Raw genomic sequence first — 23,425 nt, forward strand, 5'->3', positions numbered from 1 at the left:
TAATGCATCATACCTGGAGATAAACTATTATCAGTGGCTGAAGACATTTTACTAGAGAGGGATTCTGGACTGTGTTTCTATAGCAGCCCTTCATTGCATTACCCATTTTGGATAGTTTCTTAGCTATCAAAGTGTTATTCAGCTAGTTACTTTCTCAGAGATGAGTTTCTATTGCAGATGGGACCAAGTAGGGTATAACCATGACCTCAGAACTTCCCCAGCAGTTTACTATAGAGACACTCAGCAGAGACACTTCATGGAAACAGAAAAATCAAATGTCTTAACGCCACGTGTTTTTAAAAAAAGAGGGGAGAAAAATACAAAAAGGAAAAAAAACAAATGACAAAACACTATAACAAATAAATTGAGAAAAACATTTTTTGTTTATGTCCTATAAAAATCTGTTAGAGTTCATAGTCCCTGGTACCAAGAAATGAATACATGATATAAACCAACTCTTCAAACAATACTATACTGAGCTTGATCATGAACAAGATCCTTCCTGAAACATACATTTACAATAATATGAACTTCTGGACTTCAGGAATACATGTTCCAGCTCATTAACTTCAGTATCTGTGTGAAAACTACAGACAATTGTGAAAATTGCTATAGAGAAATAGCTTTATGTCAATTCAGAGAACTGAGTCAGCTTTTCTCCTATGCAAACATTTGAGAAGGAATCCATCCATAAAACTTGCAGATGCCACTATCCAGTGAAATTCAAGACTAACTAGTAATGTCTTGACATTAATTTGAATAAACATGTGTAAGAAGAACCAAAACAATAACAATTAAGTTTTTCAGAATTAAAAGAACTTGCCATTATTAGAGATCAAAAAATATTTTTGCCTGGATAGGACTATAGATTGTAGAGTTTAAAATATTTTGGTTTGAGATATGACTCTATGCATCTGTAAGTGATTACATGAAAAGCAAATATTGTAACTTGGATAAGGTTATATGTGTGTTTTTGTATATTTCTGTGGGATGCTTAAGGTTTTTCATGTATAGAGATCAGTGGGAAAAAAAAAAAAAAAAACAGAACACTTTTTTAAGAATGCCTTACCTTCATAGTAAACTTTAAACCCATGAGCACTAACTGCAAAGTCACTTGTCAAGCGCAGTGAAAATACAGATTTTGTACTTGTCACGGGTGGAGGAAGATGAAATCCTGTTAACCTAAGAAACAAAAAAGCACAATTCATGTTTAATTGTGTGGTAAATAAAACAGTGTGTGACAGATGGCTGTTCCAAATAATATTTAATCATGGAAAAGACAGTTGCCTTAAAAGTTTGTAGCTTGCATTATGTTAAAAAATAATTTTATATAGTAAATGAGAAATTAATAGAAAATTTTACTCTCTTTGATGGACACTATATTTATTATAGATGATAGTAAGACATAGAAACTGGAGTTAAAAACAGTTCACATTATCAGTAGCTGAAAAAGAAAAACGACCAAAGAAATCACAGTACACCAGACAATTTAGACTCCTTAAAGTTATGTTCAAAAATGCATTGCACTATATATCTTACACAGGCTTCTTCTAAAATTTGTAGTAGCTGAATTTTTCCACAGGAATATAATGAAAGAAAAGGACCATGATTCATTTTAATGAGGGAATTTAGTATTATTTAAACTGTGCACTTTAGCCTCCAAGCAGAAATTTCTGATTTCAACTCGAAGAGTAACATCATTGTGGAATAACAAATCCATACAAAAAGCTCTCTTAAAAGGAATTACAGGGTCATTAATATTTGTGGGGTTTTTTGCTCTTTGTATGCTTAGTTTGGTTTTGTTTTATTAAAGCCACTGTGTTTGAGACACAAATTAAAGAAACATTTTTGTGTACTCAGCACTGCTGATAAGCTCTGCTGATACCCACTTCTACATATTCATTTGATGTACATATGACAACACTTACCTTCCTCAGTTTTGGAACAATAACCTCATCAGGGTTCATATCAGATCAACAAAGCCCACAGCATTTCACTGTCAAAAATGTGTAAAGAACCAGTTGAAGAATTTAGCTGTGCACACACACCAGTGAAGTCAGACATACCTCTGGAACCCAGTTAGCCATGTGTGGTGAATTGTGCAGCAGATAGGATGATATATTTTATTAATGATTGAGATTGAAATTATTTTACTGTGTTTCTAGATAAGCCCTTTTGTTACATTTTACTTTGAATTTAGAATGACAGAAAAATTTAGGTCAAAAGGGGCCTGTAGAGGCCACATAGTCCAATGTACTGTTCAAAGTGGGCTAGAAGTCAGAGTTAGTCTAGGTTGCTCAAGATTTAAATTTTCCCTTTTCATTAGTAGAACAAATTCACTGTGATTTTGTTGTTTGCTACGTGCTTTTTGTGTTTGGTTTAGTTGTTTTTTTGTTTGTTTGTTTGGTTGGTTTTGGTTTTGTTTTTTTTTTTATGCAGATATAGATACAGCTACATAGGCTGGTCTTTAGTACACTTTAAGAAATACACAAACTCTGATAATTTTACTGGAAGAGATGATATATATTTTTAATTTTACTTGATGCAGGAAAAATATACCAATGATGTTTACTGCTGTTTTATTATATTTACTGCTGCTTATTCTGAAATTCAGTCTCAGTCTTCTGAAATCACAAATTAACTGGTAAGTTATGTCCTGCCATTATCAGCATTTCTAGTTTCATCAGAGGGAAGGATATAGAGTGATGAGAAGCCTAGAATTCAAAAGGTCAGGAAATGATTTGTTAAAAAATACTTTAATTGCAATATTAGCATTTATTTAATATTGTACTTATTTTTAGATTTAAGATACCTTCAGATTCATTCCATATAGTCTATTAGTAATTTACCATGAAGCTTATTTGCTTCATGGGAATCACAAAAAGTTTTATATTTTTATTTAAAAGCAAAACAAAATTAAAAAAAAAAATAAAAAAATCTTTCCTCTCAGTACAATAGACAATTTAGGCTATTGGTTACAGTCATGACAGATATCAAAGCCAAATAATAACAGTACTCGCATCACATAACCAGAAAAATAAAAAACATGTACAAAAGAAGCAAAGGCCCCTAAAGAGGTAAATATTCACATATTTATATGTAGCAAGTCCTCAGAGGGTGTATTTACAAATCTGTTCTTTGTTTTGTCACTGGTATCTTTACGAATAATATAATTAAAATAAGACTATAGAACTTATGTTAATATGAAAAGATAGAGAATTATGTACAGAATATTTAGGATTTAGGAAATGCATTTTTTTTTTATTAGGAGTGTACCTTTTTGTTCTGTTATTTAAAAAGAGTTAATAAAATGCTTACATCTCCCAAACAGGCATATGAATATTTTTTTTAATAAGTCAATATCAGTGCATTTTTTCCAATAGCTCAGTCATCAACAATAAAGAAATTAATTAATTGGTTAGTATCAACGCTTTGAAATAAATTGGCCTAATGTTAAACCAAAACCAATAATTTGAATAAAACTTTAACTTGTGTCACACAGTAGGCTTAGCCTGTATCTATTTATGCACAGAATGAGTTAAAAGAATTCTGGGTATAAACACATATCCAGCAGAAAAAAGTACATAGTTATCCCAAAATATTTAATTTTATGTGTGGTACATAGACACAGCTTAGATGGGTAGTGGATTTTTTAAATGAACACATGTGTTACTAGCATAGTAAACATTACAGCTCCTGATGCAAAACAGATCATTACAAGAGCTGTTGGATACCATTTAGCTTTCAGCAGTGGGCCTTTTATAACCATCATTATGTCACATTTAGTCAAAAAGGATAAGCTTGTTTCTCTAATTTGGTTTCTACACTTCAATTGATATGAAGAAATTTGGTGGTAATATTTTTTGGTTTAGTGGATGCAAAACAAATCAAAAATTTTAATAAGTAAAAATTCAACGTGTGAATACAACTCAGTGAAATACTACAGGTTTTTAGAAGGAACTGTAATGTAATTCATTCTGACTCTTGAAATAACCTATATACTTGAATATTATTCATTTGGTACAAAAGGACATTGACCTCAGAGTTTAAGTCTTACTTGTATGCTAAACTTTACAAACTATCATAAGTGTTAGCTAGAAGAGTTTTCATTGCCATTTAAAATGAAACATAGCAAGCACATCATAACTGCAGGAGAGAGATGGCAGGTAAAGAGCAAAATACCTGTAAGATAATGTGGGTGCATAAATCTGATTGTGACTTATTCAGATCAGTCTAAATGTCCAACTAAATGTTAGACAACTACATGTCTATCTGAGTACTCTGGTAAAAGTGAAACTTTATGTGGAAAAATTATGCAAAATAAGCAGTCATCTCATTAAGCAGATATCATATGCATATTAAACACATTTAAAATTTAAATTTCCTCTAGTAGCTGAGGTTTTTTTATCTTCAGCAATTTCCCATCTTACATTCCATTTGCATAACTCGTTCCATTTGTATCAACTTTTTTCAAATTTAAAATACCTAATGGAGTTATTCAGGTGACTTTCTATTGCTGTTTAGATACTATGAGACACTCTAAACATCAGCACAGAGTTGGTAGGTATGACACTGTAGCACTAAGAGATTCATGTGCTTCTGGAGAGATGGAGGCCAGGCAGGATGTTCCTACATCTTTTCTTATGCTCTTGAATCATTCCTTTATAGTCTTTCACTTTGGCAGAAAAAAATGTTACATTACGAACACGCTTTTTTTCTTCTCTTTTTTTTTTCTTTGTGGGGGTGGGATTATCTGTTCCTTTTCTTCTTTCCCTTTTTGATTTTGGAAGTGTTCTCTGATCTCATTAAGAGATGCCATAAGTACCTGATACTGGCTTGGGTAGCCACGGGAAACCTTGGAAACTAAAAGACCATGTCTACAGAGGTTTTTTGTTTCAACTCTTAAAAACCCAAATTTTACATTGTGACATTCCACTTGAGTATTTGACTTTGATGATTCTGGTTAGCTACAGAGTGTTATCAAACACAGAACAGTGATACAAATTTGTAAATGAATACACTGCATATGAATGAATAGATTTGCTTTTTTCTTTGTGGTGTGTCTAACCAGCTTGCCAGGCACCTAACACCCACAGGGAATGGACACATTATGTATGTAGTGCAAGACTCCAGATGTTTCTGGGAGCTTAGGAAAAGGTTAAGAGATATTTTTATTTTTTCAACTTTTCTATGTCAGAAAGACCAGATGTTCATCCTGAAAATTTATTGTATATAGAAATTCTAAAACTCCAGTAGTAAATATGGTGAAATTAAAGATATCATTTGGAGACACAATATGTATTCGGTATCTACATATTACTTGAATGCAAAACTATAATGCTACAACAGGTTGCAGCAACATGAATCTGGAAATGTTTTTCAATCATCTCAGAGTATAAGAATGGAAAACAGAAACACACATTGCTTTGGAACCAGAAAAAAGGTCATACAAGGGATATGTGCTTAAATTGCTCCATGTGGACCCAAGACTGAAGAGAAGAAAATTATCACCATCATACTCTTTGACAAAGAATTAATCTTGCTGATTGTGTGCTATAACTATCCCATGGTGTCACCTTTATCCTCCCAAGGCAAACAAAAGTGGCTGAGGATCCAAATGAACATCAAAAGTACCACACAACACCACCAGAGAAAAGAGGCAGATTCTAGGAGGATTCTGTAAAATTTTAACTGCATATTTTACATAAATAGTTGCTTGGAGTATGAGTGTTAGTAATACTGTAGGCAAATTAGTAACAATAGTTATCATACTCACTGGTATATTTTTATTTGTTAAGACTTCTTGGTGAAATAAGACAGATTTTGAGTCCTCAGATGTCTCTTAAGTACTTAGGGTGCAAGTGCATAAAATTTCTTGATGTAAAACCAAAGTGACTAAAGGCTGGTTTTTTCCTGGTGAGACTAGCTTTGAAGGAATCTGTTTTATGTGTCTTCTCACTCCATCCTTATTTATTTTTTCAGTAATGGAAAAAGTCAAATGGAGTCTGAAACAAAACATTGTCTCATGTACACAGGAATTTCTAAATATTCTGTCACCATTAATTAAAATATAATAAATAAATTCTTAATCGTTGTGATAATGTTTGAACTTATATGAAAATTTGTAGTAATATTTTTGATACTGTAAATGATTGAAAAATGATACAATTATTTTCTTTCAAACATGTCATTTGCAGAGTGTCTCCATGTCTCTTCCTCCTGTAGGTTACTATATTCTGTCATATGGTAAAGATTCAGAAAAAGAAGGTACCTATATTAAACAGCTGAATGTCTGTTTTCATTTTCTAAGTATATTTTAAGAGACTACTACTCCAAGAGTAATTATAATCTATTTTAATCTCTCCCGCAATCTTTTTTCCATCACATATGACAATTTTAAAATGACAAATCATCTCAGATTTGTGGTTTCCAAGACTTTAGAGTTCTGATTGGAATTTTTTGCAGTTTGATCAATCATTTGTTTTCTACTTTTACTGTGGTCCCTGTGATAAAATTTAAATCATACATCACTTTAAGTTGCATACTGAACTTTAAACTCATCAGCTCTCAAGGAAGACTGGCTCCCATTTTCAGGATCTAAATAGAGCAATCATTTCATAATTGCAAAGTTAAAATTATGGAAAGAAATCTTGATTACTCATGCAAAAGTGCTCCTAGATAAACTGTTTACTTGAGACTGTGATGTGATAACTATTTCCTCTTTGCTTGTGTATCTTATATATTTGCTGTTTGACATTGATTATGCTTTTAAATAGGTACTTTTTAAAAATGTATTTAACAGCTCTTTGTACCGTTTTTCTTTCTTTTCATGTTCACAAGATTCTACCATGTTTTAGCTATTTCCAAAGAAAATACAAATCCGCAAGAACATTTCACCTTAGACCCTATTGAATCTGAAGAAATTCACCAAAAAAGTTCTTTCAAGTGAATAGCAGTCTCACTTAATCTCAATTTTTTGATTAGGTCAGAAATTTTACAGCAGGAAGAGTTTTAGTCTAATCTGAAAGGTGCAAGAAATGTTTGTCCCTAATTTGGGTAAAATTATGCAGAAATGGAAAACACGTTAACATGCAAAGTTATTGTAACTTTGATTGTAAAATTAAAAAGAGTATCAAAGCCTATACATTTTCAGCAGTAGTTTAATCTCCAAATAACTGTTTATTCCAGTAAAAAGAAGATAGTTTCTGAAAAAGAATATGCGTAATAATCAAAGTGCCAAGTATAAACAAAAAGTAGGTAAAACAAATTGTTGCATAACTTCATTGAGAATATTCCCCACAAGTAAAGGCAAACTTTCTGAAGACAACAGAAATGGAATTTTATTCTATATTTAGCAGTACATAGGAAATATAGATATATGATATTTTCAAATAAGAGAAAATATTCTAATGTTTTGTTTGGTTTTTTTTTTAATTTTACATCAACTTTTCTTGAAAAAACACTTGACTTTACTTTTCCTTCCACTATGAAATTTTGGTCTTAATGTTACATATTTAAGTTGATAATCTTCAGATAATACTTTTCTTAAAATCCATAGCATGTATACAAATGAAACTTCATCACCAGTGGACTTTTCCCATTAAGCTATCTATAATCCTTCTACCAGTCATTTTATTTGCTGGTATGCCCAGTAGCTTGCTATCTGTTATTTATGCACGCAGTACCATTCAATACTTAGCAAATAAACGCATCCTGAATTTATCAAGGTACTGTTGAGGCTTGGTTTTGTTGGACCACATGCTGATGAATCCATTATTAGCTGCTGGAGTCCTGTCTGTGTGGTTTTGTATTCATACACACTTCTATTAATTTTCTAAGTAGCAGATGATTAGATTTAACATCTGACTAGCCTGATGCTACACTGATTCAATTTCAAATTTAGTGAGATCTTTTGCCTGCCAGATACTTGTTTAACATTTTCCCACTAGCTCTAATTATTATTCAAAAAAAGAGAAAGCCCTCAACAGAAGGGTTGCTTATTTGCATTTTCTAAGATAAAAGCGTGATCTTCTCACCCAATTTACTGCTGCATTTTCTGTGGCCAGCAAAGACTCAGCTAAAATAACAATATTCTTCAGTATTTTTTCCTAGACTATTTTGTTTTCATTTAATACTAATCAAATATTTGGTTCTGATGACTATATCCCCTTATTTCTACATGTCATGGCATTTTCTTATTTTGAATACCAATATATTAAAAAAATATATGATTACTTAATAAAGCATGGATTTCAATGTTTATTATTTCCAATTTGACATCCCATATTTTGGTTTTTAATCTTTTTGGCTTCCCTCTTTCATGGGAATGCAAAATCTAGCATCTGTTTCTCTTTGAGTCTGTTCTGTGATTTTTATTCTGATTTTTTTTTTTTTTCTCTGTCACTTCCATAATAATTCATCAGACATGTAAGCATCTGTGCCGATTTTGACTGGGGTAGAGTTGATTCTCTTCGCATTGATGATTATGGGATATCTTTAATATTTGTGCAGAAAATAGTGTGGCAGTACAGGGATGATTTTGCTCTTGCTAGGCAGTGCCTTTGCTGTTTCCTGCACTGTCACACTGGTGAGTGCTGGGGGTGAATGGGAAGCTGGAGCAAACACTGTGGAATAGCTGACTCCAAACAACCCAAGGGACATCCCATGCCACAATTCCTTGTTTTGCCTTGCTTGTGTGGCTTTGGCTTTGCCTGTTAAACTGTGTCTCAGTCTATGAGTTTTATCACTTTACTCTTGCATTTCTCTTCCTCTTCCCACTGGTAAGAGAGTGGAGAGTGGCTGTGTGGTGCTTGGTTGCCATCTGGGGTTAAACCACAACAGCCTCTCTGATCTCTAAACAGCAAAATGAGCATCTACCAGTAGAAAGTTTCAAAAGCTCTGAAAACTATTTAAGGAGCAATAGCAGTCAGACATAAATGATAGAAGAAAAGCAAGGAAAAGCAATGTAATATGTTTATATTAAAAATTAAATAAATTTATGTATTTCATTACCAAAACACGATGAAACAAAATATCTTCTATACCTTAAAAAATGTTATTTAAATATCAACAATGTTGTTAAGTATATGAAAGAGTAACCAAATATATTACTTTCAAAAGTAAAGACACTTCCAACTGTTAACTGCAAGTATCTTTGATTTTGATTAAAGCTTTTAAAGTGGTCCAGAACATATTAACCAATGCTTCTCCTCCTTCTCAGAAACTTAATCCATATTCCTCACACAAAAGCATACAGATCATTCAGTTTGATGTACATCTCACTATATTGGATTCCTATATCAAATTTCACAGCCTGGTGCTTAAGATGCAGCTCTAATGACTTTAGGACTTTTTCTACTATCTCATATCCACTGTAAAGTAGCATGAATGCCACAAAAGAAAGCAGATTTTTTTTTATTCCTGTTAGGGTTTTCCCTTGCTTGTTACCAAAATTACATTAATTTTTCCAATATATATGTTATATCAATTTTATAAAAATATATTTTATATAAATAAATATGTTATATAAAGAAAAATGTTCTCATATTGAAAATATGAAAAATACATGTGAAACTTATTATAAAAAGAGTGCTTGGATACAAAAAAATATTGATTTCTCGTCACTAGATAACAGGATATCAAACAAAGTAGGGACAGGTCTGAGGCCAAAATGGATTGTTCAGGTCTTTATATAGTTAAGTCCTGAAAATCTGCAAGGAAGGAGGTGTGTCAGCTTTCTGGGAATTCAGATCTAGTCCTTAACTGTTCAAGAAGCACACTATATTAGATTCAAATTATTCTGTGTGATAATAGCCTCTGTCACCTAAGTGATCACAAATACCACGGGAAAAGAGCCTTGCAATTCTAACATGGTTAGTCTCATAACACACACCAAAGTCAGAAAGTGCTGTTCTTCCATTTGTTGAACAGGTACAAAGAATTGGATACCAGGATTCAGGCTTGTTTTAAAAGGCCCAATCTCTGTAAAGAGTTCTTTTTCACAGTCCTTACAATAAATTAAGTCATAGAAGCATAGAAATCTCTGAGTTGTAGGGAACCTTCAAGGGTCATCTAGTCCAAGTCCTTTGTGATAAGTAGGGACATATTCAACTAGATGATGCTGCTCAGAGCCTCATCTAACCTTACTTTGAATATTTCCAGGGATATGAGATCTACCACTTCTCTAGGCAATTTGTCCCACTGTTTCACCACCCTCACGGTAAAAAAATTCATCATTATATCTAGTCTGAATCTAACTTCTTTTAGTTTAAAACCATTAACCTTTGTCATATCACTGCAGGTTCTACTGAGAGCCTGTTCCTGTCTTTCTTAAAAGCCCCCCTTAAGTACTGAGAGGCCACAATAAGGTCCCTGCACATCTAACCAAGGGGAGGGGAAAAACCCCAAATCTTTGTTAGTACTACCACTGTTTATTTATTATATAAATTATACAAGTGTATTTCTACACCAAGTAGATGTACACAGTGCATCAAGTACTGCATTAATTTACAGCTGAGGGAGTAGATTATCCCACATTACTCTGCACTGATTTAGCCTCAACTTGAGTACCATGTGCAGTTTTGGGGACCACAAATAAAGAAGGATAAGAAGGATATAAAGCTATTAGAGAAAGCATCTAATAGAGGGTAGCAAAGAGGTTGAAGGGTCTTGTGGGAAGCCATATGGGGATTGGCTGAGGTCACTTGGTTGGCTCTGTCTGGAGGAGACTGAGGAGGGACCTCATTGCACTTACAACTTCCACAAGAGGGGAAGAGGAGGGGCAGGCACTGATCCCTCCAGTGACCAGTGACAGGACTCAAGGGAACACAATGATTCCATGATTCTACTTACACACAAAAGCAACCTACTTCCCTTAGTTTATAGTATATGTTTGGGGTGGGTTTTCTGAGTTGCTTTTTTATTCCTTATCTAGATAGAAGAATGAAAAGAAGTTCTATATTTTTTTTTAAAAATACAGTATTTTAATATTACTACACCACAACATTTCTTAGAGCAAAATAACACTGCTTTCATCTTACATATGAATTTAAGTTTCTGAAGATTTGAGAATTCTGTATCGAATCCAATGGATAAAATCAACAATATTTCCATGATTATATCTTTCTGATGACTCTTCTAACTTCCAGAGTAAAACTGATCTCCCATTTACTCTTCTATGCCTTGGCTTTTTCTCACATCCATGTTTTATGCATCTTCTTGAGGTTTGAGTGGAAAAGACCACATCCTAATAGCAAGTTCAAAGAATTGCAAGGGTTAAAAATACAGCAAACATTAATAGCTAATCCAAGTGAGAATCAAATAAGCTGTAAAAGAATTCTGATGATTTGGATCACACAATCAACCATGGTGGTAATCAATCACTCACTTGTTATATACTTACACTTAATTCAACTGAAAAGTGTCAAAGTAAACTGGTAAGATGAAGTTTAATTACCTTGTTGAACAAGTTTTTCAGTTAACCCAAAGGCTTAAAAGTATTAAGAAATGTATTGGACATTTAAGCAATAAGTAAATTCAGAGTTCATCAATATATCTCTGATAGCACTGCTAAAGCGATTGATGGGATATGAAAATCCCACGATTTAGGAAATCAATCAATTTTTAGGCAGTGAATTAAACTAAGGCTCTGTAATGTGTAAATTTGGTGTGTACATTGGACCCTGGTGTAAAGGCAAGATCTCCTCATTTTTGCCTTGACCCAGGAGTTTTTTTCATTTTATTTTCTCTTGTCCTGCTGTTGAGGGGGAGTGATGGAATGGCTGATGGGCATCTGGCAGCCAGCCAAAGTCAATCCAACACAACCTCTAATGCTTTTTCTTACACACCAATTCAGAACAAGCATCTTTTAAATCTCAGGAGTGCTTTAGAAAAAGATAGCACTTATCTACTGAGTAATAGACAATTAAGGTCAATTCTCTTTAGGGTTTATGTTTTTGAATGTGCTTGTGTGCATTCATTTGTACATGTTGAGAAGTTAATAAAGGTGTTGAATTGCAGTTGAGAGTATTACAAGATTGAACTTCAACATCTTGGTAAAATTCCGCTTATCTCTGGCTTTTATAATTTCTTTCTAAAGAAACAGTTACTTGGCCACTGAGTCAGGAAGAAAATAAGAAATGTAAAGACTTCCTAAGTACTCCAATTAAAATATGAATAGGAGTAATTCCTAGAATTTTTATATGTTTATCCAATTGGTTTAAAATAAATAAACTGTATTTAATAATCTATAAAACAGCAAACTCGAGCAGAAACAGTCAATTAGATTCAAGTTTTACTCTTGCTGAAAATAGTAATAAAAATATATTTTGTTCAACAAGTCATTAACAAATGGACATGATTTATGAATTAATTTATTTTTTGTTAAATGATAATTTTTCCTTGTCAAAATGCAAAAGTGCTCATGCAATCTATTATTTTAAAATAATGGTCATAGGTCAAAGCTGAGTACTGTTAATTGAGCAGCTGCTTTGAACTAAACAATAAAGGACTCATCAGGTTCTGGTATAATCACTATATTCTGTACAAAACATGTTTCTAAAAACTGCCACAATCCATTATCAGTGTAAAGCTTTTATTATACAACACTCCACTTTTTTCTATCATCAGAAATGAAGCAGATTTTATAAATAATTATCTTTTCTAAAGTAGTTAATTTGCTTTAAGACATAAAACTATCAGTAAGAACTTCAAATAATTAAGAAGAACCAAATATTGCTCTACTGTACAAAAAGGTTTTAAAAATCTATAGGATGTGGATTTGTCTGCTTCTTGGAGAGGAAAACTGATAAGAACAATGCATATCAAAACAATAACCTTTAGAGAATTTGAAAGTGTCCTAGGTCCTTAAAGTAACTAGAATTAAAGAAACAAACAAAAAAACAGATTAAGCAAGCTGTACATATTTTTAACCATGAGCAGCTGGAACATTGTGACAATATAGTTTCTTGCCCTCATCTTAAAGCTGGGTAAAGATCTATGGTACATTTTAGCAGATCTTGGAGCTTTCAAAACACCAAAGGAGAGGAACCTGCTCCTTCCAATTTTCCAAGAGTTCTAACACTGACTTCACACTGGTTCTAGTCATTTGCACCCTTCTCTCTGAATTTATTTAACCACCCCAGGAAGAACTATTGCTTTAAAAATAAACCTGAGTCAATTCAGTTAGCAAAGGGAAGCATATCCTCAAAGTGACATGCCTGGTAAGTGCCAGAGCCAAAGGAAAAAAGCAAAGGATCACACAGTCAAAGTCAGAGGAACACGAGGGACAGGTTTGCTTCTGTGAGTGACAACAAGCTTTTAGATGAGTTGGACTATCTTTTGTAACTTTGCCTTAATGTGTGAAAATAGCACAATATGGAAAGAAGAGATGCCATATTTTGCTTCTCACCACTGTAGGTGCCAGGAACTTCCAGAACAGCTTCAACTTATACTAAATATTCTGTATCATTTTGGAATTCATCCACGAGCAAAAGGCTTGTGACATTATCACCACACACTCTTTATTCCTGTTCTGGTATAGGGATAAATATGTCATAGCAGGCCATATAAAAGAGGACAAATGATAGGTCTATATGTTTCAGAATCTATGCTTTTAATATGAAAAATTCAGTGTTTCAAAACTGAGTCATGGCAACAAATAGAATAAAACCATCTGATTCATCAGCTAAATTAGCTGCAATACTTAAAAAAACCCAATGAAACAAAAAATTCCATATATTTTTTTTCCATTCATTTTCTTCTAGAAAACTTTCACTGAGTCAGGAACAACTTGACTTTCTCACAGGCCCCTGTTCACTTCAAAGGAGAACACATAAGCAGAGTATGCCAGAAAGAGCAGGAGAGGGAAGAGGGGATGTTAGAGTAAAGGTGTCTCTCCTCCAGCACTGGATATATCTATCTTTATATTCAAAGGTCTAGAGCATATGGTGTTTCAAGGCAGAGCCTGAATCCAACTCTAGAGAAGAAATAAGTAGGAATAAAGTCTTTATTTTTGACCACCGAAGTGAGAAATTAAACTCTGGATTTCTCTGAAATGCCCTTGGAGCTGGGGTAGGTAAAAAAGCAACAAAACAGACAACCAAATTAAACACAAAATGGAAGATAAGAAAAACAGGTTATTATGGAAAATATTTTACATTTCCATGACTAAAACTCTGTAAAAGACAGATCTAGGAAAAATGTGGCACTTGTGATGTTTTCTATCCCATCAAATCAGAAATGTGACCTATAATGATTTTTACATGTGCAGTGAAACAAATATTCTAAATTAATGTATCTATTGCATGTGCAATTAATATCCTATATAAACCTAAATAATAAAACCACAATTTTCACTCCCATAGAAGGTGAATTCTCAATTCTCTACTACATGTGAAATACTGTAGAAAAACTTCTAGCAGGAAAATTAAAGCATTTTTTAAGAAAAGGATACCCGAGTTTAAAATAGAAAATAAGGTCCCACTTCTAATGGAGAAAAATCTAAATTAAAAATTTGGACTTGGAAAACATAAATAATATAAACAAAATATTTCAAGCACCTTATTCTAACCAACTTTTAAGAATCTTCTAATAACTGTTAGAACAAAGACAAAATACTTCCAAAATGAAAAAAAAGAAATACCACAATAATTTCAGAAAAGAGATTTTAAAAGATTCTGTTACTTTGGCTGAAATTGGATAAGAAAGGCAACCAGTGTTTGTATTTAGGATTGGATAAGAGATATGGGCATATAAAATGTACATCTGTAAAGAGTTAAGGGACTGACTGTCTTCAACTAGCATTTGTCCTTTAATTAAGAGGTTTAAATTGAAATAAATTATGACAGAAATATGAGTGCACTTAGCTGATCTGTTTTGAAACCATCAAAGGATAGGTTATCTATGTTACCTTGATTCCTTGTCAGAGCCATGTTAACTGATATTAACAGAATCAGATAGTGGAGTAAACAAAACTATTAAGAGGAAACAATTATTACTGCATACAGGATATCTCACAAAGAAGATGAGTTGGCCACCCACATTTCATAGCAAATTAAAAGTTGCAGTTATTACTTTTTAGTGCTGTAACTGTCAAAGACAATGAAAAGCCTAAGAGAGTTTAAAACTTTTCCATTTTCCATGTATTTTATGGAAATATTCTTTATAAAAATGTTAAATATTAAGTTATTCAAACCACTGCATCACAAAGTGAGCTATCAGTTCAAAATTATTCTTCAAACACAAGCCATTTTAACAAGACAAAGTGAATAGGGTTTTTTAGGACATTCAAAGTTGGTCATGCTTTGAACATTTATTGGTATTTTACCTTTTAATTTAATATCAAGAATAACTGGCCACTATTCTAAATACCAATGCAAAAAAAAAAGACTTTGTTTAAAAAAACCACATTTTTTACTAAAAAAATCCCCAACCAAACATAAAGCAAAAGAAATAAATTTGTTTGTGTGCTGAAGGTTACAATTACTTTTTTTTAAAAAGTTGCTCATGTTTTTGATTTGACTTCTTCATGGCTTGCTATCAGTTAATTTTTTTTACAGCTGCACCTTATAAAACAGTGTTAAGAGCCACTTCCATGTATATCTGGAACACATTAACATAATAATGAAACCTGTGCTACAGCATATTGATCAATAACTTAGTGCAGCTCTATATAACAAAATGTTTAGACAAAAAACTTATGTCAAATAACAGACTGGGAAAAAGTCCAAACAAACAAGATTTAATTTCCCTAGGCAACCATCAAAAAAAACCTTAGATACAGAAGGATTAAATCTATTATACCCAAGACATAGGGCAAGAGAAAACGTTTAAAGCCTCTACATAAAATTGTCAAATCATGTCAAATTAAATTCCAAATTTCAATATACCCAAGGCTGAAAGGCTACCAGCATATTGTTAATTACAGGTTCAAAAACTATGAAAGAAAGAAAAACTGGGCCTAGAGGTTTTTTTTTACTTGAAGGATTTCTGTAATTTTAGTAGCTTAGTTGAAATTCTGTAAAAGAAAGGGACGGTAAAAAAATTATTCACAGATAAAACTGCAAATGGGAAATGATTGTCAAAAAAGAAAATTGTGTGGCAATAATTAATTAAGGTGGTCTTAGAAAGGTAGGATAGAAATTTATAAAACAATTTAACAGAGGAGTGTGCAATGGAATAAGACAAAAATTGTAGAAAATAGTTTAATTGCAAAAGTATTATTATGGAAAGATGAAGTTACAAATACATTCAGTACTTATTTTTCACACAAAACCATAGTCAAATCCATCATTTTTCATTTTAACTTCAGAAAAGCATGATGTCTTAATTTTATTCTTTTTTCTTCCCTACAACAACATTTGTAGAATTTTTAACATGCATCCAGATAATTACACTTGTCCACAGTGTTTATATGTGGAAAAACAGTACTTTTTTATAATACTTACTATAGTCTTTCATTTGTGGAAAAAAACTTTAACTGATTTGGATAGTGGATAATATATTTTTCATATTTCTTCATATTCTGGACCAACAAAATGTTCAATTGATTTTTTTTGTGTGTGTCTGTGTGTGTGTTTGTGGGCATGGAGGATTTTTAAGTATTTTTTAAATTCTATATTTCAATATAATTTATTTCCAATGTTCATTTGAAATCACAGAGGAAATAAAAATAATTAATAGAAACTATTACAGCTGTGATTCTTTTTCACATGGTCTGGTATAACATGACAACAATGCAACTAGGCAAAAAATATTTTTACAATTAGCAATATTCAATCAGCTATGAAATAAATGACCTTGATCAGCATGTCCTTGTGCTTTTTCCATGCAGATTATATTTATAGAGGTGGATTATCAAGTGGCATGTAATGAAGGCAGTTACCTAAGAAATTACTTAGGTAAATTAGGAAAAAACCCCAAACACTACTTTGATTTAATTCCAGATTTTGCCATGTTATCTCTCCAAACATTCCTCAATTTTTTATGTATCTTTTGCTAGTTAGACCATCACATTAGTCCCTCTTCATTTCACTTTCTCCAGTGCCCAATATTCCACCCAAATATATGAACTCAATTCCTTCTATATAAATGCTGGTTACTGTAGAGAAGCTCTCTTATCAACAACTTTAATAACCTTATAAAAAACTGGTAAGGAAATGTCCACCTGCAATAGAAATGTCCACCTGAGCAATAGAAGTATTTCTTGGTTTCTTTCAAACCACCATTAAGAATGAACAGCATTTGTCCAAGAAAAGATTCCTCTTTTATAATATTAGAAAATATCAGTTAAACTTAGTCTGCCAATATAATTTTAGCATGGCAAGGTGTCAGCAACTTTAAAGGAACTTCAAATATTCTGTAAAACTAGATAAAATATATATTAATTTCTGTGCACAGCTAGTTTCATATTATATGGAAACATTTAACAATCAAAATTATCTCATTCCTTTGCAGATATATTACAAATGGATAAAAGTTAAATTTTTTATACAACTTGGAAACTAAACATGTAGGATTTGTATTTTACAATACAAAATAGATGTATATAAAATGATGTATAAAATAAATGTATTAAAAAGTGTATAACTTCAGGGCTGAATTTGCAAATCCTAGTGAAATAGACACTTCTGCATAACTATCAGTGTTGCTACATTTAGGTTCTAAAGACTTGCTTTGACTACAAAAAAACTGACATCAGATTTGGAGATAATCTTTTTGTGCTACTAACCCTTAGAAAGAATCTCTGGGTCTTTTTGATGTTTTTTTGTGGGTTTTGTTTGTTTTGGTGATGGGTGTTTATTGGTTTTGTGTATATGTTTTTGTTTGTTTGCTGGCTTTTTTTTAATTTGAGGTTTTTTTGGTAGGCAAAGTCACTTGTCCATATCAACCTATTCAGGGATTTCCAGTATATTATTGACAGTAATTTTTTCTTAAGTTCCAGGCATCCAAACTATTTGAATGATAAAATATTCACTTCCAACTGTGCAATATAATATAATCTACAGGAATGCTCTAATTAGTATATGTCAATACACATGTATTTGCACAAAACCCCAAAGGATTCTTTTGGTTTTCTGCAGACTTACCAGTTAAAATAGAAGGCTCATACCTTTCTCCAAAAATAATATAAATAGTCTATTCACACAGGAACCAACCATTCAGAGTTTAGTTTAGTAACAATATACTGTTGTTCCAGATATATTCTGATTCAATTATCAACTTTATAAAATTTTTTTTTATTATTTTTATACTGTTAACTGCAACAATGAAAGGTCAATTTAAAATCTGGTTTAAGAGTTATCTTTCTGCCATGGAAACAGGTCTAACAGTTAGACAACCCTGTAATAGCATGATATTTTCCCAAAAATTATAACTTTCTGGAACAAGAGCATTATTGTGATCATTCTTTACCTTTTTATAGCTGAAACATAGATGGAAAACTAATGGCCACAGACAGCACTAGCATGCTGTGTTATAAATAGCCTCCACAAAAAAAATCAGCTTTTCTTCTTAGGTTGTTTCAAATGCCATTAAGCAATTTAGCAACACAAAGAAAAGTGAGTAAGTAATTTTTTTTTTTCTCAGAAATTACCATACTCATCTCACTATAAAACTGGCAAAGGCACTCTTCACATATAGTTGGCTATCAGTTTATCCAAAGATGCATAATAAATCTCAGAGATTGCAAAAGGGGTTTTTCTTGCATTACATGAGTAGTAAACAAGCAAGTCCAATATCCATCAGCTAATTCAAAGCAGCCAAACTGGCCATCCATTTCAGAGAAAGATATCTTATGGAAAGCTGATAATGGGAAAGTCTCTTCCTAAGGTCAGTTACTAGAAAGTTACCTGCACCTTCAAATATAACCAAAATTTTAGTTGGTTGCTTGGGTTTTATTTAGTTTGGCTTGGTTTGGGGTTTAGTTTTCAAATTCCTACCATTTAACTTTAGATTTCCTTTCAAGTTAACTATTTTTTCTAAACCTACAAAACCCTTTGGCTTTTTTGTGGAAATGTAAGCATAAATTCAAGAGACAAGTGGCACCTTGTCCAGGCAAGCAGATTCTTTCATCAGTTTTAATTATCTACCTTTGTCTCTCTCTCTCAAGTGTTTAGCCTTTTAACATCATATAAAAATATTCCTAAGAGTATAGAAAAATTGATATGTTCTTTCAGCTTTGCATTTATAAGCACAGTGTCAAATATTTGATTGCTTCAATGCATTTTTTCATTAAGCAAACTTTTCAGATTAAAAAAAAATTTGTTTAAATGTTTTGTCTACTCAGAATACATCCTAGAGCTGCATGTCTGTTTACCAACACATTTAATTCTGTTACATTTCTTTCAATTATGTTTCTCTTCTCTACAAGCTTTGCTGTATTTATTGCTGTGTCCCTACCAATTTTGTATTCAAGATTCTACATATCTTCTGTACACAACTTTGCAGTATTTCTTTTGGTTGTTTGTAGTGAAAATTTTCCTAGTAAAAATTACTCAGTTCTGTTAGCTATCTCATAGTTCTCCACTTTGGTTGCTAGTTCCTTCTTTCTTTTCCAAAATGCCTTTTTTCTCTCTCTTTCATCTACTTTGGTATACATTCCTGTTGCTTTCTGTATCCTTATCTACTCATTGATCTTTGTCTAGGACTTATGCTTTTTTTTTTTTTTTTTTTTCTCTTTCTTTGTGAGGGGAGAGTATAATCCAGTTCGTTTTGTTCACTAGTCCCTAAATTCTCAAAATATATTCCTTTCTCTCATCTCTTTCCAGGCAAATAATGGAGAAATCTAAAGAACTACTGTGGAGCAGCTAAAATGAAAATCAGTGATAAGAAACTTGAAGTTCTTTTCAAAGTGGAAAATCTCTAATTTGATCCTAATCAGCTCACAATGTCTACTCTGGGTGAAAATTTGGGCAGGAAGTGAACAGTGATGAAAGAACAAAAAATGTGCATTTTTAGGACATAACAAACATCCTGAGCTTAAAAAATTCAGAGCGACAGTGGATGATGAAAATTTTTGAGATACAGTAAATGATTCATGGACTCCCTATCAACAAGTCCTGGTCTACATCAATATCCAAAAAGATATAAACAGGACAGTGAAAAGGAAAACTGTGCAATTTTCAGTTAGTTGTGAAAGAAGACTGCAAATATTCCACTCTGACATGTCTTAAAGCTCTAATAACCAAACAGAGAGAGCTTGTCTCTGTCAGATTTCATCTAGAACGTCACAGAACTGACATTTTTTCTTTATTTTATTGGTAGTCTTCCAGCTTGAGCAACTGTTATACTAGTAGATGAAAAGTACAGAATCAACTTGGAGTAGATACTCTAACTGCTGTTTGAAATGTCAATAATCTAAACTAACTGATAAAATACTCTGAAAGGGTATTTAAATGTTTTAAGAAGGAATTGTTCATATGAGAAACAGCTTACAAGGAAAAAAATGTACACATATATGAAATAAAAAAAATTACATACAACAAAATTTGGATTCAGGAAAGACAATCAAAACACCTTCATGGTATTTTGCCCAGATATGGCATTGGCACTAGCTCTGGGCACCCTGCACTGCACCTTGTAGTACTATACATCACCTAAAGGGAGAGGAAGTGGGGAAAGACAGAAAAAGTAAAACAAGAATTAAAGTCAGGAAATTCTCTAAGTGGAAACCCTGACACAGCAGAAATCGAGGAAGCAGAAGGGGAAAGCAATGCAAAAATGTGGGGCATTTTTAACTTCTGGTTTTGATGAGAATCAATATAAGAGTGGAACACTTGCTCCAATAATAATATATAATGAATGTATACAAATACATAATAGCATAATAGTTTCCAAAAAAAACATAAGGTAAGGAGTTTGGATGGAAGATGGTAAAGAATGCAATATATATACATATATATATACATAAATGTTCATAAAGAAATGTGGATAAATTTCTAAGGAGAAGCAAAAGGTCTGAGTCAGAAAAAAGGTTTAGTAGAGCTACCAGGGTAGTATTAGTAGACAGAACAACATTACCAGAACAGGCTAATAGCTGCCTGTTTGACACAGACTGATACCTGTCAGAAGGATAAACACACATGCATCAAAATAAGAAATGCAAAAGCAAGCAGAATTATTAAATGAGAGCACTGGAAGTTTCTGCTAGTGTCAACACTTATTTTTGCACTAGCCTTTCTTCATAAAAGTTTTGTAAGATAAATTCGACCATTTAGCACACTGAAGATGCAAATTATAAGTCTTTGACTTTAAAAATAGAAAGTTTTAGGGACAAAACCTGGTTTTCCAGAAATGTATTTTTTCCCTTTTAACATTGGGCATTATTAGAATTCTATGTAGTGCTATTTATTTTTTAAGCAAGAACATAAAATTAGTAAAGTATTCTTTAGTTTGCTTTGGATTTTGTTGTTGATTTGGTAGCCCTGCCCCAGAGCCATGTAAAGAGACAATTCACCTACTATCATATATTTATAATAGCATATAATATTATATATTTAATACATATAATACCAGCATATATATGATATATAATATAATATGTATAATAAATAATATTTAAGATATACAAATACCAACATTTGATATATATATTCCAGCAATTTAATATTACATATTAGTATATAAACTAGTATTATATATTAACAGTATTTAATATGAATGAATATTAATTGTAATTTTACCTATTATCAGTCTTTTTTTAACTCTGCTTTTATCAAAGTTGGACCAAATAAATTAATTTTAATTTTATAGTCAGTATGAGTCTGTAGGTTAAGTACCAAATTCAAACCTTTGAGTAAGGGACCTAATACAAAATGATATTTAACACTAGGAGCATGTTGAAACTTTAAAGATCCACTTATTAATCCACTGAAAATGTTGTTTTTCTCTGTAAGGAGAGTAAATGTTAAAAATGTAAGCAAAGCCATGGAGTCAGATGTTTTAGGAGAGCAATTCACCAACAGAGAAAAGACAGCAGATGTCTCCAGTAATTTCAGTCAATTTCTCCTATTCAGCTCAGCAGCACTGATCAGTTAACCTGTACATTTAATTCTTGGGGGTCTCAGCAGGGAGTGCAGATGAAAGGATGATTTATCTTCCTTAAATACAGGAGATTAAAAACTATGAGTATTAACTCCCTTTTTAAACACTATGTTTAAAGCTTCCTTCCATTAAAGTTCCTTAGAGAAAATGAACCACAAGTCACAAGAGAAAGGACTTTAATATAATTAAGTCTTTGGACACGGTGATGTTATCAACATTTAAAAATATATCTGCTGATCTTGCAGGCTTTGAATACATGGAAAAAATATATATATTTATTCAGTGATCAAAAATTCCATTTTGTGGCAGTTTCTCACAAATCCACTTAGTTTTTTAAAATAAACATTCATATTTTTTCACTTACACAAAAAATGAACAGCTGTCACAAATTATTATACCATATTTGTAACAGTGGAGGTTTCCAAACTTCCATACCATGTCTGTTCTTATGAAGACACACATGATGAAATCTTATGATGGCTTTTACCAGAACATTATGGTAGGCTCATAGTTTTCTAAATAATTTGTTTTTAACTTTGTAAGACATATAGTTTCAGCTACTAAAAACTTGCTTTCTAAGCATAAACATATGAAAGATTATTTTACTCAAAGTAAAGAGACAAATATACTGGATTAAATGCTTTAATTTAGCTAAGTACAGTTGTAGAAGGGATGCACATTTCATTTCTGTCTAAAATAGATCTGAACTTATTTCATTGGTTTCAATGCAATGTTAATTTTGTCATGAATATTTAACTGGCAATTAAATTTACTGGTTAAATTAATTAACTGGTTAAGTACTAGTAAATTTGGAAATATATTTCCTTGGAACTGTGAACAGAGTTTGGATATATAGTCACATTATTATTAAAATATTTAAAGCTATTTTGAATACTACACTGCAAGTTGGAGTAGCTAATTAGAGAAAAAAGTTTTAGACAGCTATTGAGTACACCTCTTTTCAAATTAGTATTCAATTCTAAACACCTAACTCCTTAATTTAAAAAAAAGGAAAATTACCAACATGCTTTTTTATATTTACTGACAGTATATTATGTCTTATGCTCAGCAATTTCTTTCAAGAAGAAAGAAGAAAACAAGATGTTATCCAAGTTGCAAAATAAAATAATTGCAAGGAAATGTCAGGGTTCATATTGGCATTCAGTCATCCACCTACATATGCACCATATCACTGCCACAAAATGTGTGGTTTAAAACTAATTATGGCTTCCATGTGATTTTTCAAGGACTGACAAGAAAAGTACACAATGAAGAATTTGTATAGTTAGGTCCATACCATTTGCTTTATGGGCAAGTATTAAATTATTTTCTCCTGGGTTTTTCTATGCTGAGTCAGGACTCTGAGGAAAGCATTAACCCTTCC

General features: G+C 32.1%; 1 protein-coding gene across 3 annotated transcripts in view; it reads right to left on the minus strand.

The window, feature by feature from the left end:
• CSMD3 (CUB and Sushi multiple domains 3) overlaps window positions 1-23,425 on the minus strand; it is a 568,112-nt gene that overhangs the window by 467,320 nt on the left and 77,367 nt on the right. For all 3 annotated transcript variants that reach the window (XM_079302232.1, XM_079302231.1, XM_079302230.1), the window contains exon 3: window positions 1,070-1,182. In XM_079302232.1, the coding sequence (XP_079158358.1) occupies window positions 1,070-1,182 (113 nt within the window). The remainder of the gene's footprint in view (window positions 1-1,069; window positions 1,183-23,425) is intronic.

Source organism: Erithacus rubecula (genome assembly GCF_903797595.1).
Source record: "Erithacus rubecula genome assembly, chromosome: 3".
In the NCBI taxonomy this organism is placed as follows: domain Eukaryota; kingdom Metazoa; phylum Chordata; class Aves; order Passeriformes; family Muscicapidae; genus Erithacus; species Erithacus rubecula.